The 12,711-nt window shown below is 34.9% G+C and overlaps 2 protein-coding genes and 1 non-coding gene across 4 annotated transcripts; 1 reads left to right on the top strand and 2 right to left on the bottom strand.

Annotated features, from left to right (window-relative positions):
* The first annotated feature begins 9 nt into the window (after positions 1-9).
* On the top strand, positions 10-132 carry LOC142528176 (small nucleolar RNA snoR86). The gene has a single exon (XR_012815656.1). It is a non-coding gene; the product is annotated as a small nucleolar RNA snoR86 (small nucleolar RNA).
* A 1,155-nt stretch (positions 133-1,287) lies between these two features.
* On the bottom strand, positions 1,288-5,154 carry LOC142526742 (stearoyl-[acyl-carrier-protein] 9-desaturase, chloroplastic). The gene is made up of 3 exons (XM_075631302.1): positions 4,899-5,154; positions 2,313-2,814; positions 1,288-2,160 (listed from the first exon to the last, which is right to left on the bottom strand). Exons 1-3 carry the CDS (start codon positions 5,021-5,023, stop codon positions 1,600-1,602), a joined length of 1,188 nt encoding a protein of 395 aa, XP_075487417.1. The 5' UTR covers positions 5,024-5,154; the 3' UTR covers positions 1,288-1,599.
* Positions 5,155-7,332: 2,178 nt separating this feature from the next.
* On the bottom strand, positions 7,333-12,373 carry LOC142526435 (protein IQ-DOMAIN 13-like). 2 transcript variants are annotated; one of them, XM_075630841.1, is made up of 7 exons: positions 12,040-12,373; positions 11,524-11,616; positions 11,081-11,178; positions 9,642-10,139; positions 9,047-9,286; positions 8,782-8,913; positions 7,333-8,197 (listed from the first exon to the last, which is right to left on the bottom strand). In XM_075630841.1, the coding sequence occupies exons 3-7, from the start codon at positions 11,153-11,155 to the stop codon at positions 7,502-7,504; spliced, it is 1,641 nt and encodes a 546-aa protein (XP_075486956.1). In that variant the 5' UTR covers positions 11,156-11,178; positions 11,524-11,616; positions 12,040-12,373; the 3' UTR covers positions 7,333-7,501. The 2 variants fall into 2 exon arrangements, with proteins under 2 accessions (XP_075486956.1, XP_075486955.1); XM_075630840.1 differs by lacking the exon at positions 11,524-11,616 and having other exon boundaries at positions 12,040-12,371.
* Between the last annotated feature and the right edge of the window lie 338 nt (positions 12,374-12,711).

Raw genomic sequence — 12,711 nt, 5'->3', positions numbered from 1 at the left:
CAATTTGCAGAGCAAGGGCGTCGATTCTATGAATCAATGATGAATCACTTGCATTGAAGGTTGGCGAGATTCCGCGATTCTCCGTGCCTTTCAGATCTCCTCTGATTATGGCCTCGAACAAATCGCTACATGTTTTTTCATCAAAGTTTTATCTTCTTCTTTTTTTCCAGATTCCTGATGTTTACTTCACAAGATAGGGTTTTTTAAAGTTAAGGATGTGATTGGATGGAGATTAAAGACTTAAATCCATCGTAATTTGAAATCAGAACATCGAATCTGTTTTCAAACCCAATCACCTTCTTCCAAACGCTCCTCTACCGAGGCATCAATATCGGTGGAATTAAAATAAAAAATTCACAAGTCATTCACGCTTTCAAAAAAAAAAAAAAATTCACCTCATAAAAAAATAATTTTTCACATATTTTAATTATTTGTGTAGTTTAAAAATCTGAGGTATTAATATATAGTTGTATAAATAAACTTTACATAAATTTAGTGATATTAAAAACAAATTTTTAAAGAGTTTCATGAGTATTCAAAATTTAAATTGATATTTAATGACTCTATAAAATTAATTAAAGTACAAATATTAAAACATAAATTATAATTGTAAAATATCAAAAATTGTTTTCACTTCGACTTAAAAGATTATTCGGATGGACTTCTAAAATAATCTATCCTTGTCCCCTTCATTCAAAACACATTTCTATCTTTTCACATTCAAATCGCATTTTTTTAGGACGATTATGATAATTTTTAAATATTCTAATTTTGCTAAATCTATAATATATTTAAAAATTATAGATATCGAATTTTCTTTTATTTTGATGGCTTGAAATTTAGAATTGATTACGTGATTTTTAAGTCGATAACATATAGAGTAAGGCATATCTTTATTTGGTACTTTAGTGTGATTATTAATTAATGTAGAATAATCTTTAGCATTGAGGCTCAATAATTAATGCAATTATTACTCAAAAATGACGAAAGTTTGTGTGAGATGGTGTCACGGATCATATTGATATTTATTTTCTTAAAATTATATAAATGTTTTCATCATTTTATTACCTAATTAAAAGAATTTTAAGAACTTGCTTAAAAAAATCTCATCTGAAAGAACGAGTTCAAAAACGTAATTCAGCAATCACTAATCCTTATATAGTTACTAAAGCAAAGGAAGCGTTCTTCTACAACTCGGAAATAAAACATTATTGTAAGAAAAAAGTGTAAGCGGCTATCAAAAATATTGCCCCATTTGAACAATATATTCAAAAAATAAAAATCGTAAAAGAAAATGGACATGCATTTATGAATAAAATATGATTTGATACTGGCCCGGGAGCAATACATACATGCAGATCTTGCTTGTAATGCAAAATATTCGAGTTGTCTGTTTATCGTCGCAACAGCGACATGAGAAAACATGATAACCGAACCATTACACCACAACTGCTCCTACAGAGGTAATAGAATGCAACAAACTGGTATCTACAATCACTCCCAAAACATAAGCCTTCACACAAAGGTGTTACATGACGAAACAAAACTGAAAATTCATTTTTCCTAATAATAGTCACAAACCAGATGCGAAAGTCGAGATCAGATCAGTACCTCTCGATCATATATCCAGCTAAATGGGATTTTCGATGCTTGCTTCGCCCTTCCTTGAGCTCGTTCCTCTAGCCTTCGGATTCTTGGAGGCAACCCACATACATAATCCTGTGCTTTCTGCCCTTCTGCGGATAGTCCGGTTATACTTGCCACTTTCCATCTGTTGACCAAGTGTTCCAGGATGTCCGCGTAGTCTCTAGCTGTGTAGACACCGAGTCTCTGAGCAACGGCAGAAAAGTGTTCGAAAAGGTTATCGTCACGGCCATCATACATCAAGTGGGCTGGCATAGATATCTTCTTCCTCATCATGTCGGCAAAGGCCATCACCGTTCCATCTGGATCGATCTCAAATAGCTTCTCGGTTATCTTGGTGTATGCAGTCTCATGGCGCTTCTCATCTGCAGCAATGGTACCGCATATTTGAGCCAGTTTCATGTCCCCATGCTCCCTCGCAAGTCGGGCAGTGTTTCCATGGGAGATAAAAGTAGCCCTTTCTTGAAAGGATGTATAGATAAATCCAAGGTATGGATTGTTCTCTGTCCTTGGGTCCTGAGAAAGTTGGGAAACACGTGAAAGCACACATTATGTTAATAGCTACAAGAAAAGCGCAGTACAAGATAAAATTCGCAGTCAGAAAATAACTACAGTATCCATGGCCAATATGAATCGAAATAATTGGGGGACTATTGGGGAAGACTCACCATTCCTGACCCGATCAGATACTGTATAGTCTTCTCAATCTGTCTCATGTCTACACGTCCACATAGGTAGAGATATTTATTTAGAAGGTCTCCATGCCTATTTTCCTCAGCAGTCCACGCCCTCGTCCAAATTGCCCAGGGAGTTGGGCTCGCACCTGTTTCATCCCGTACACCATCTAAGGTATTAAGCATTGTTTGGTACGTTGGAAGTGCTTCTTCCGTGATCATGTCTCCAATCAGAACAACAAAATAATCATCTGGAAGTTCTTTTGCTCTTTCCCTTAATTCCTTGACCTGATCATGAAATCCATCAGAAACAGGATCGGGCAAGAAATCCTGAGGTTGCCAACACTTCTCTACTGGCTTAAGGTGAACCAGTATATTATTCTCAGCCCAATCTTCCATGGCTTTGAAAAGCTCAATCTTTTGAGGTGGCATCGAGTGTGTAACTTGAACATGAACCTCACGTGGCGGATTGAAAGGCTTTTTGACCGTAATCTCCCTGCGAAAAAATCAAACACGCATAAAGAAAACTCTTTTAAGAATGTTCACACACACATAATTTTCTCTTGTGTCTCAGAAGGACAATCCGATCAAAAATAGAATCTGCATATCAGTCAATTCATGATTTCAAAAGTTTTGCCAAATCATATTTAGTAAATTCGAATTTACCAAATTCTTGGTTGATGATTTGCGAAAACATATTCACCTTTTGATGATGACCCACCAGACAATGCAATATACTTTACCTACTTTGTTATAAAGTCTTGGTTGATGATTTCTCTGGCTTACCATGTTTTGAGGTGTATTGCATATCATACAAGGAAAACAAATGCTTACAAGGAAAAGCATTCAAAGTGAATTAACATTTTGTTTGCTAAAATAGAGCTGCTGATAAACTGTCCAAGCCATAGTTATTAAAAATACAAAGGGCACTGCTGCTCCAGGCGCAGGCTTACGTTACACTTCGCTTAAAATATACTGCCCTTTTACTTTATGAGCAATTAAAATGAACCTTGAGCCTTTAAAGTTAATCAAAAAGCGTACTCATCCAAAATGTGCACACATTGACATATATCTAGGAAGAGACAATGCCTCACTGTGCCTTAACACAATACCTTGAGCCTTTTAAGTTCATCAAAAAGCGTACTTTATGCAAAATGTGCACACATTGACATATATCTAGGAAGAGACAATGCCTCACTGTGCCTTATGCCTTAACACAATTCTTGTGCGCTGTTAACGACTATAGTCGACATCAAACACGCAGTCAAAGTTCGAATATCGGACTGCATATGTATCAAAACTACAAATGACAAAAATAAGACACCGATAAACGTTGATTGATCATGTAAATAATAAACATAACCTACAGGAGCACGTCTCTCACGCAGGTCGGACGCACCAAATAAATCTAAAAATTTTCTAGGTCGTGGTTGTGTTTGGATTAAAGAATTAATATTTGAGCAACATATTTTTAAATTTTTGTTTTTTAAGAAACATATATATAGTTTTAATTTTAAATCATTCCAATTTTGGTGAAATCAAAATCTTTTCATAATCATTGACATGAAGGTTAAAATTATAATAGAAGGGTTAGAAATAAATGCAACACAACAACATCCAGACAAGTAGCACCGTTGATGTTTGGTTTCGCCCCAATTTTCTGACTCTGCTATTCAAATAATGTCAGAATCCAATCGATGGTAGGGAAGTTGGAATATCAGACAGAAGAAACTTTTATTTGAAAGAAAAGGAGAGGCTACAATCGGATAAGTGATGTAGATTATCAAGCAACATTCTCAAGTTAAATAATATTAAACCAACATTTGCCTTCATGACCATGACATGTTTGCATGCATAAAAGAAATTCAAAATATTTAAAATTTAAAGGCAAATAAGAAGCACAACTATAACCCACATTTACATTATAATACAATTAAACAAATAAGAAAATTTGTGGAAAAAAATATACCTATCACACACAATCAAAGGAAGGAAAACTGAGACCCAAAAATGGGGAAGATTCAAACTCCACATTTCTCAAAACTAAAACAAAAACCCACACACAGATAAATGAATAAAAAACACACAACAAAACTATAAAGAAGATACCGACTTGAGGAAATCTTTTAAATGCATACGGAATCAAATCTTTTGCAGGGGAAGCTAAACTCGAAAAAAAAATGAAAGGTTTTCGGAGAAAGTTTACCACGTTCCAATAACCCATGCACTAACTGTTACAAATTTATGAGCCATTAATGACTTGTTATAAAGCAGAAACAAGAATCATAAACAAGCTTTCAGAGAATCCAAGAATGGCCCACCAGAGTGGCACGATTTCGATTGAATCCCATGCATCATTTCACTAAAACCCATCAGTAAAATATTTGTAAAATCAGACTATAAACCCAAACCCAAAAATACCCAGATCAAAAACCGGAAGAACTATTAAACTTCAGCTAAAAATCCAATCTTTGCAGGAAAAAGAAACCACAAAAAACGCACCAGGAGTAAAACGAATTCACAGAAAGAAAAAAAGAAATACTAAATTTAAAAAACCAGAAAAAGGGACAAGCTTAATACTTTGAACCAGAGCTAAGAGTGGAAGCCATGAAAAACTTGGGAGATCTGAAGCTGGCAATCGGCGGAAGGGCGGAATAAGGGTACTTTTGAGTGTGGCACTTGATGGCATTCAGCTTCAAAGCCATTTTCGACGATTTTTGGGTAGCTTTCTTTTTCCTCCACAGAAAAGTGAGAATCGGAGAATGCGAGACAGAGTGAGAGAGAAGGGAAGAGGTGGGACAGGACACGAAAGCTCAACCGAGGAAAGAGAGACATACGGGGATGCCTTTAGCAATTCATTAGGGGAGTTCTCACGTGATCTTCGAATGTGTCAAAATCCAACCCACCTAGTTTTATGACATCTTTACCCTTTCCGTCCATTATCTTTTACAATTTATTTTAAATTAGAACTTAATTCTAACAACAAAATTATATAATATACAAATATATTAAAATTAGAACATATATCTTGTGAGACGATCTCACGAATCTTTATCTGTGAGACGGGTCAATCCTAGCGATATTCACATTAAAAAGTAATACTCTTAGCTATAAAAAGTAATATTTTTTCATGGATAACCCAAATAAGATATTCGTCTAACAAAATACGACTCATGAGACCGTCTCATACAAGTTTTTGCATTAGTAGGTCTCTTGTGGGACTGTCTCACGAATCTTTATCTCTGAGACGGGTCAATCCTACCGATATAAACATTAAAAAGTAATACTCTTAGCATAAAAATTAATAATTTTTCATGGATGACCCAAATAAGAGATCCGTCTCACAAAATACAATCCCGTGAGACCGTCTCACACAAGTTTTTGTCTTCAAATTATTAGCAGATACGACGAAGAATTAATGTATTTTATGTAATATTATGTCATATCTTTTGTAATATATGACAAATTGGAGACGTCTTAAACTTTCTTTGATTAATTAATCAACAAAGAGAATAAAGAAATCTTATATTTTTTATCACAATTTCCACTCTTCTTGTCCAAAGAGTTCCTTTGGTTCGGTCGTTCAAATTTAGCACTAGTATTTTGCATGCTAGAATATTCTTTAAAATGAACTATTATTATATTAAAAAATTAGGGGTGGTGGTGAAAACGAGAGATGGGAATCGAAGTGGGGGCTGGGCAATATTGTAAATTCTTAAACTTGTATATATATATATATTTATTTATTTATTTATTTTGTGAGAGTATTTTATTTATTTTTAGGTAGTTTGAGTTACACGTTAACCCAAAAGAAGGCAGTAATTGCCAACACACAACGTCTAGTTTTAATAAATGGCAACCAAATTCATGAATAATCATTCCACTTGGCACTTGCATGAATGATCAATCCATGGGTATTTATGTAAATTCCGCAGCCTTCTTGGAGTAAAACTTTATTCTGACAACATCCACGTCAGATTCTCAGTCCAAAATCTTAAATTTCTCGAGAAAAAAATATTTTTCTGTTTCATTAATGAATTTCATTTCCTAAATTTAGAGGGAGAATGAGTAGGAAAAAAGAAGTATATACTCTATGAGAAAATATTATTTTAGGGTATCTAATGTGGATGCTTTAAAAAGTTAATAATGTTTTTTTTTCTAATTTTTCTCATAAAATTATTTAAATTTCAATACGTATATTATATCTTTGACCGTGAAATCGTTGAATTCGAGAGGTTTACATGATCCAATGATATTAGTACATGAAATATATTGGGAGTTGAACATTTCGAAATGGGTAAATCAGGTGCCAACAATAATTTTAATTTTGGACAAAAGATACTAGTATTGTCTTAATTTTAGATTTTTGAGATGCATACACATCTTGTTATTTTTGGGATATTATTATAGCCTTCATCTACAACCTCCGCTTATATTAACTAATACGATGGTGTTTGATAGAATTTTTAAGCTCTTTCAAACAACTTACAAGTTGTTTCAGATAATTTAGCTGATAAACTATCAAAATAAATTATTTGAAAATTGATTTTTAAAAAAAATTGGATGCCTCAATAATAATATTTTAAATATTATTATTTTAATATAAGTTCTATTATTATTAATATAATTATTATTACTATTAATATTATTTTTTTAACAACAATAAATATTAATTAACAATATTACTACTGTATTATAAATATTTTCGTTATTATAATAATAAATTAATATTACTAATATTAACAACAGTTATTATAATTATTATAATAATGAATATAAACATTAATATTATTATTATATTAATAAGAATATAAAACTACATGTAATAAAATTATAAATGTGAAGGCATTTTTACTATGAAATATTAAAATAATTCTTAGAATATGATATTTTTAGACACATACAAAGCATGCATGTGAGATGGGACATTCTTAACGTACTCAAATTGCAGCCAGCACAGCACAAGCTTGAAACTCTGGTAAGAAATTCAATCATATAAATCATCTAACATTAATCAAACCAATAAAACTCCTTCAGTTTTTTCCTCTCATTATTTTACATTAGTAAAGCTGCAACCAACATATAAATCATTCTTACATCCAACAAAGTGTAAAAAGTAAAAAGAATCTCAGAAAACTCAAAACAAAGGTTAAAGAACAATCAGGATACAGCAGAAATCAAGATCACACAAATCTGTTAAAGGGCTTTCGTCCAACTGTAGCTGGCATAGAAACAGTTGAATCCACGCTTACCGCGTCTCCTAACAAATGCGAAGACTGGTGTTTTTCCGCGCCCCTTTGAGAAGAAGCATCATTGTTAAGCCCTTTATTCCACTTGAAAGAGCCAATGTTCGGTGTCAAAGGAAAAGAAAACCGTCTCTTGAAGTCGTTGCCTGGAGTCCCAGGAATTGATCTATCCTTGGGATTGCTATTTGCTCTCACTTTTGCCTTTGCCGATACTGTAGGTGTCATGTAATTCGGAACAGAAAAAGGAGGGCAACTGATCAAGCTATCGTCGTCTTTTAACGGGATGTCAAAAGCAGAATTAGCTGCGCTTAACCGTGGTTTAGAGTACTTGATACCCGATGCCTGTGGAGGTGTTCGACCTGGTGTCTGAAACTGTTTCCCTCTAGGGGGGATTGCAGATCTTGATGACCTTGGCGTGAGATTTTCTTGATAGTTTCTAGCAAGAAGTTGAGGGCTCGCTCTGTGATCAGAAATAGGCCATGGTGGGGTAAACGAAATGTTTTTCGGAGTTGCTTGGTTCTGAGAATTGCTCGATTCGGGGAGCTGCCGATCTAACCAGTTCCACCACCAGGGATATCCGTTTGATCGGATGTCCAGATGATTTTGAACCGATTTTGGATTACCTTTCCACAACTGTAAATAAGGAGATTTTATGATGAATGGTAAAATGAGTAAATATAGTTGCAATTACATTTCAACGTATTCATAAAACATGGAGTGGCCAGTTTATAACACGTGGTCTGGCTGTATGAAACTATTCTATGGTATATGCAGTACACCTATCCGTTTTAATATAGTGAATCTATGCCCGTAGCCACGTTTTATCAAGCTAGGTTGTGTATTTTGAAGAAGATTCATGTCTGAATAGCCATAGAGAATCAATCTCAAATATCACGAGGAGAATTAAAAGCATGGTTTAGCATAAATTAGACTGACTATATGCAGCCAAACCTATACTGTTAAATATATTTACCCTCTCCGAGTTATTTGAGCAACCTTTTCTTCGACACCGTTTTTTTGTGCCACAACAATGCGCTAATGGGATATATTCTTCTCAGCCACACCAAAAAGAGGGGAAAAAAGAAAACTGAAATGTTTCTTCTCAACATGCATGCAGCCGCGCTCACACTCATGAAAGACACCAAGGTCAAGTATGCCAGAAAACTGGCTCAGGACAGATAACCGTAAATAGGGCCAAGTAAGAAGTTTGACCATACCTGGTGAGAATATGCATAGGCCATGGCCCTCTCTCTTTTCATGACTGCCTCCACTTTTCTCTGTGACCTTGCTTCGACTTCCTTTTTAGTTAACACACTATCATTCCAATCTTCATTATGGCCACTCTCAAACTAAAATAACAAAAATATCATCTTTCAGATTATAGAAACATTGATGCTACAGTCAATAGAGCAGATGATGGCAAGTGTTTCAAGAATTTGAGAAGATACTGGCTGAACAAACATATTGTAGAACAAAACTTACTTCTTGGTTCAAGGTCCATTTGCTTAGGGTACTTTCCGCCTCCTTGTCGTTCCTATCAGCTTGGAGCAGGAGTGCCTGGTTTTCCAACATTTGGATCCTTCGAGAATGAATTTGTGTTTGAACCCTGACCAAAAGTTGCATTTGTTTCATAGCATTCATCGTCTGTCTCTTCACATTCTGGCCTCTCACCACCCCCTGAAGCCTCACTAAACCTTTCAAAGCTCTAAAACTCCTCCTTGCCTTTAAAAATTAAAAATATCACAATACATCAACCACAAAATATGCTTAAGAATCAAGATATGAAACGTGTGAGTATCGTGAAAACAACAAATACAATAATGCAGCCTCAACTCTAGAAACAATTAAGTGCAACCGATCTAAATTTTAGTCGCATATAAAGTTTAATGAACACGATCCCATTGTCTATTCTTGGATCAATGTCCACAACAAACACAGGTTTGTCAAAGTCAAAATACTTTAAATATAATGCTCCATATGACTACTTACAAAAAATCCATGAATACAGATGAGAAATGGTTGGATCACACAAATGTTTTTTTAAACACTCTACACAGGTATTGAGTTATAAGATTACCAGGTATCCTCTATATGCTGCCTGAATCTTAGTGGCTGAAAGATGCTTGTCTTTAGAAGTTGGTTCCGGCCTCCGCACATGGCTAATTTCTTTCCGGCTTTGAGTTACCTTGGGAGGAGGAGCCTTTGAAGAAGTAGCCCTTGAAGTAACAGCTCTTGTTGGTGCGACCTTGGGAGAAACAGCCCTTGGCGATTGAACCTTTGGAGACGAGACCCTTGGAGAAAAAACTCGTGGAGGGCTAGCCTTAGGGGACAAGGCTCGATGAGAAGTAGTTCGAGGAGAAAGGATCCTAGGTGAATTTGTCCTTCCAAGTACAGTGGGTGGAGGCTTTGGCTGTTCAGAAGATGTAGGATGCCTAATGAACAACTGATCCGCTTCCCCTAATATTTTCTCAATACTACTCGGCTCTCTGAACAAAGGGATGAATGATTTTGTCTCACCATGCCTTAGGATGCCTTTGCCTTTCTTTATTTCCTTGGTGCTTTTCTTATCTAATCCCTGGACAAATGTACAAACTCCATAACCGAGGGTGGTAAAAGTTTCTAATTATATCGATTATGATAATTATTGAACCAAACACTAAGGCAGCTGAAATCCCAAACAAAAAGCCACTATGGAGTATAGTACAACTAGACTAATATTGAAGGTGGAGTATGATAAGATTTTGAAACTTAACTTCGTTTAGAAAAATAAATTATTGCATGAGATTGAATAATATAAATTACACGAAATTTCTATTGGGATGGGGAGATCGGCATAAATTTGACTACGAGAAAGAATGAAACAAACAGCTATCAGACTTCCAAAGAGATAAATAAGTTGAGGGCTAAACAGAACCAGGGTGGCAGAGTACCAGTGTTACTATCCATGGAATAGGGATAAACAAAAAATTATCAGAAGCTGTGCCCATAAATACAATATTAGCAAGGGAGGTCCTAATTAGACCGTATAATATGAAAGCTTAACATGATTAAACATTTCATTTTTTCTACAGCTCAGTAAGAATTACTAACAGCAGACTGGAGTCAGGACCCCGAGGATAGACTTTCAAATTTCTTATTGCTCATTACCATAATGTTGGAGGGGGTAAATGTCAAGTTAAATTGGAAGATTTTGCTTGACAACCCATAAATTTGTGACTGAGTGGCAACCTCGACATAAATGGAAGGATACAAGCTAGTTATGGGTAATTATTTTCTGTCTTTTGCATTTATAACTAATTTGCACGCTTAACGGCCAAGAATCACATGGACTCGATCATGATCTTTTCGTTGAAAAACAGTCACAATCAATTCAGGGGCGAGATGGTGGTTTTTCGAGGGACGAAGCAAATATTTTACACATAAAATTCTAAAATTATTTTATTCGAGGGGTCGCGATTGTTGCATCCTGATAGGATCCAAACCTCAACAATCATTGAAGTTGTTAGAATATCTTACATCAGTTAGCTTCTCCTTTGAATTATGTGAGAAAACCCTTTTGATGGCTGAAAACCAGCTTCCCTTCTTTCCCATGCTCTCAGCATTACTCTTTCCTCCTGAGGAAAAACAGAACGGCCGGCCAAAATGTTTAGCCAAATTCCATGTATTCAAATTCAAATATTTTATGTGTACGGCATATTTGCATTGTCGGTATTTAATCCTCTACCAACCATGTATAGTTTAAAAAAGGACTTTCAAAACTTACCAACCTCTTTTTTCAACATGTCGGGTAACTAGGAACTAAAATTTCATTAGATTTGAAATGAGAACTCCAAGAACTGAAAAGGGTGACGCAGGGTATTATATTTCTTGCCAAAATCCGTGCTAGGTGGCCAGAGATCCGTGATTTTCAAATAAATAAATAAAGGAAAAATGAGGCAAAAACTTAAAAAATTACGTACCAAAATTTCATATGTATCAGGTATAACTTTCTTAAAAAAATATGCTCAAAACTTCCATATATTATGACAGAACTGTGCAGCTGACGAATTCTCCTAAAAAAGTAGATGGAAAAATTTATAATTTACAAACAATAGTTAATCTTCTGGATTGAGTTTATGACAGAAGCACCGAGAAAACAAAAATAAAAAAAGACGGAGCTTTTAAAGATCAAAGAATAACCTCCGTTATACATTAAAACCTGAGATAAATAAATAAAATAAAACAAATGTACAAAAATTTCAAGCACTCAACTCCACAGCCACCCCCACTTAGAGACGGAATTCACCCAAATCACACTGATCTGCAAGTACAAACACTTGAAAGTTTTCACAAACTCAGCAAAAGAAAGAACAAAAACCCAGAATTCAAAACCCATAATAAGTAGGATAAAAAATAAAATTTTGCTCAGAGAAAAAAAAAATACTAATCCCAAGAAATCATGTGCTAAAACTCACAAAAAAATAATAATTAATTACCTTAACTCTATGTCTGCAACTTTCAGGAGGAGCCTTCAAGAAAGCTGCACCAAGAAAACTATGTCGCCACCCTCCCTCTCCCTTTCTCTCTCCACCTATACATACATACACAAACCTGGAAGCATGGACACAAGACTCTCTCTCTCCAGCCCACTAGCCAGACTCTTTCAAAGTGTACTATTTTCACAAAACTCCTCTTTTTCTAAGGCCCTGTTTGGTTGAGAATTGGCCAACCCTCAACAAACTCTGTGTCCCAGTGCCTGTTTTTGCTGTTCAACTTTGAATCATATTCTTGCTTGCAAAAGATTGCAACTTTATTTACTTTTCCCCTACCCACCTTTAACCTTTTGTCTTTCCACAACCTCTCCTCTCTTTACATCAGTTAAATGTAAATTATGGAAATTAGATTACATTTAAAAAAAACTTGCAATGTCAATCACTGTTAGTTAGGTACACCTATATTATTACAATGCATACTAAAAGCCTGTGTTGTCAGATAAATCTCATTCAGTCCTTTAAAAAAAAAATTAGTCTTAATTACTTTTGGAATAAAATAAATATAGATTTGAGTAAATTTTGAATAATATTTTACTCAATAATGATGATGACTAATGATGATTGAGATTTAAAATATTAATTTCAGGATTATGGAACGCAGTGGGTTGGCAAGTC

Source organism: Primulina tabacum, chromosome 15 (genome assembly GCF_025594145.1).
Source record: "Primulina tabacum isolate GXHZ01 chromosome 15, ASM2559414v2, whole genome shotgun sequence".
In the NCBI taxonomy this organism is placed as follows: domain Eukaryota; kingdom Viridiplantae; phylum Streptophyta; class Magnoliopsida; order Lamiales; family Gesneriaceae; genus Primulina; species Primulina tabacum.
Note: the sequence above shows the minus strand (reverse complement) of the source record. Positions and strands in the feature narration are given on the sequence as shown.

What these genes read in the sequence shown, in the direction of transcription:
- LOC142526435 (XM_075630841.1), bottom strand. Translation starts at nt 11,155, where the DNA reads ATGGGAAAGAAGGGAAGCTGGTTTTCAGCCATCAAAAGGGTTTTCTCA. An exon ending in CAGCATATAGAGGATACCTG is followed by an intron (nt 9,287 to 9,641) that starts GTAATCTTATAA and finishes TAATTTTTAAAG; the next exon opens with GCAAGGAGGAGTTTTAGAGC. An exon ending in AATGGACCTTGAACCAAGAA is followed by an intron (nt 8,914 to 9,046) that starts GTAAGTTTTGTT and finishes TTGTTATTTTAG; the next exon opens with TTTGAGAGTGGCCATAATGA.
- LOC142526742 (XM_075631302.1), bottom strand. Translation starts at nt 5,023, where the DNA reads ATGGCTTTGAAGCTGAATGCCATCAAGTGCCACACTCAAAAGTACCCT. An exon ending in ACTCTTAGCTCTGGTTCAAA is followed by an intron (nt 2,815 to 4,898) that starts GTATTAAGCTTG and finishes ATTTTTTCGCAG; the next exon opens with GGAGATTACGGTCAAAAAGC. An exon ending in ATCTGATCGGGTCAGGAATG is followed by an intron (nt 2,161 to 2,312) that starts GTGAGTCTTCCC and finishes CAACTTTCTCAG; the next exon opens with GACCCAAGGACAGAGAACAA.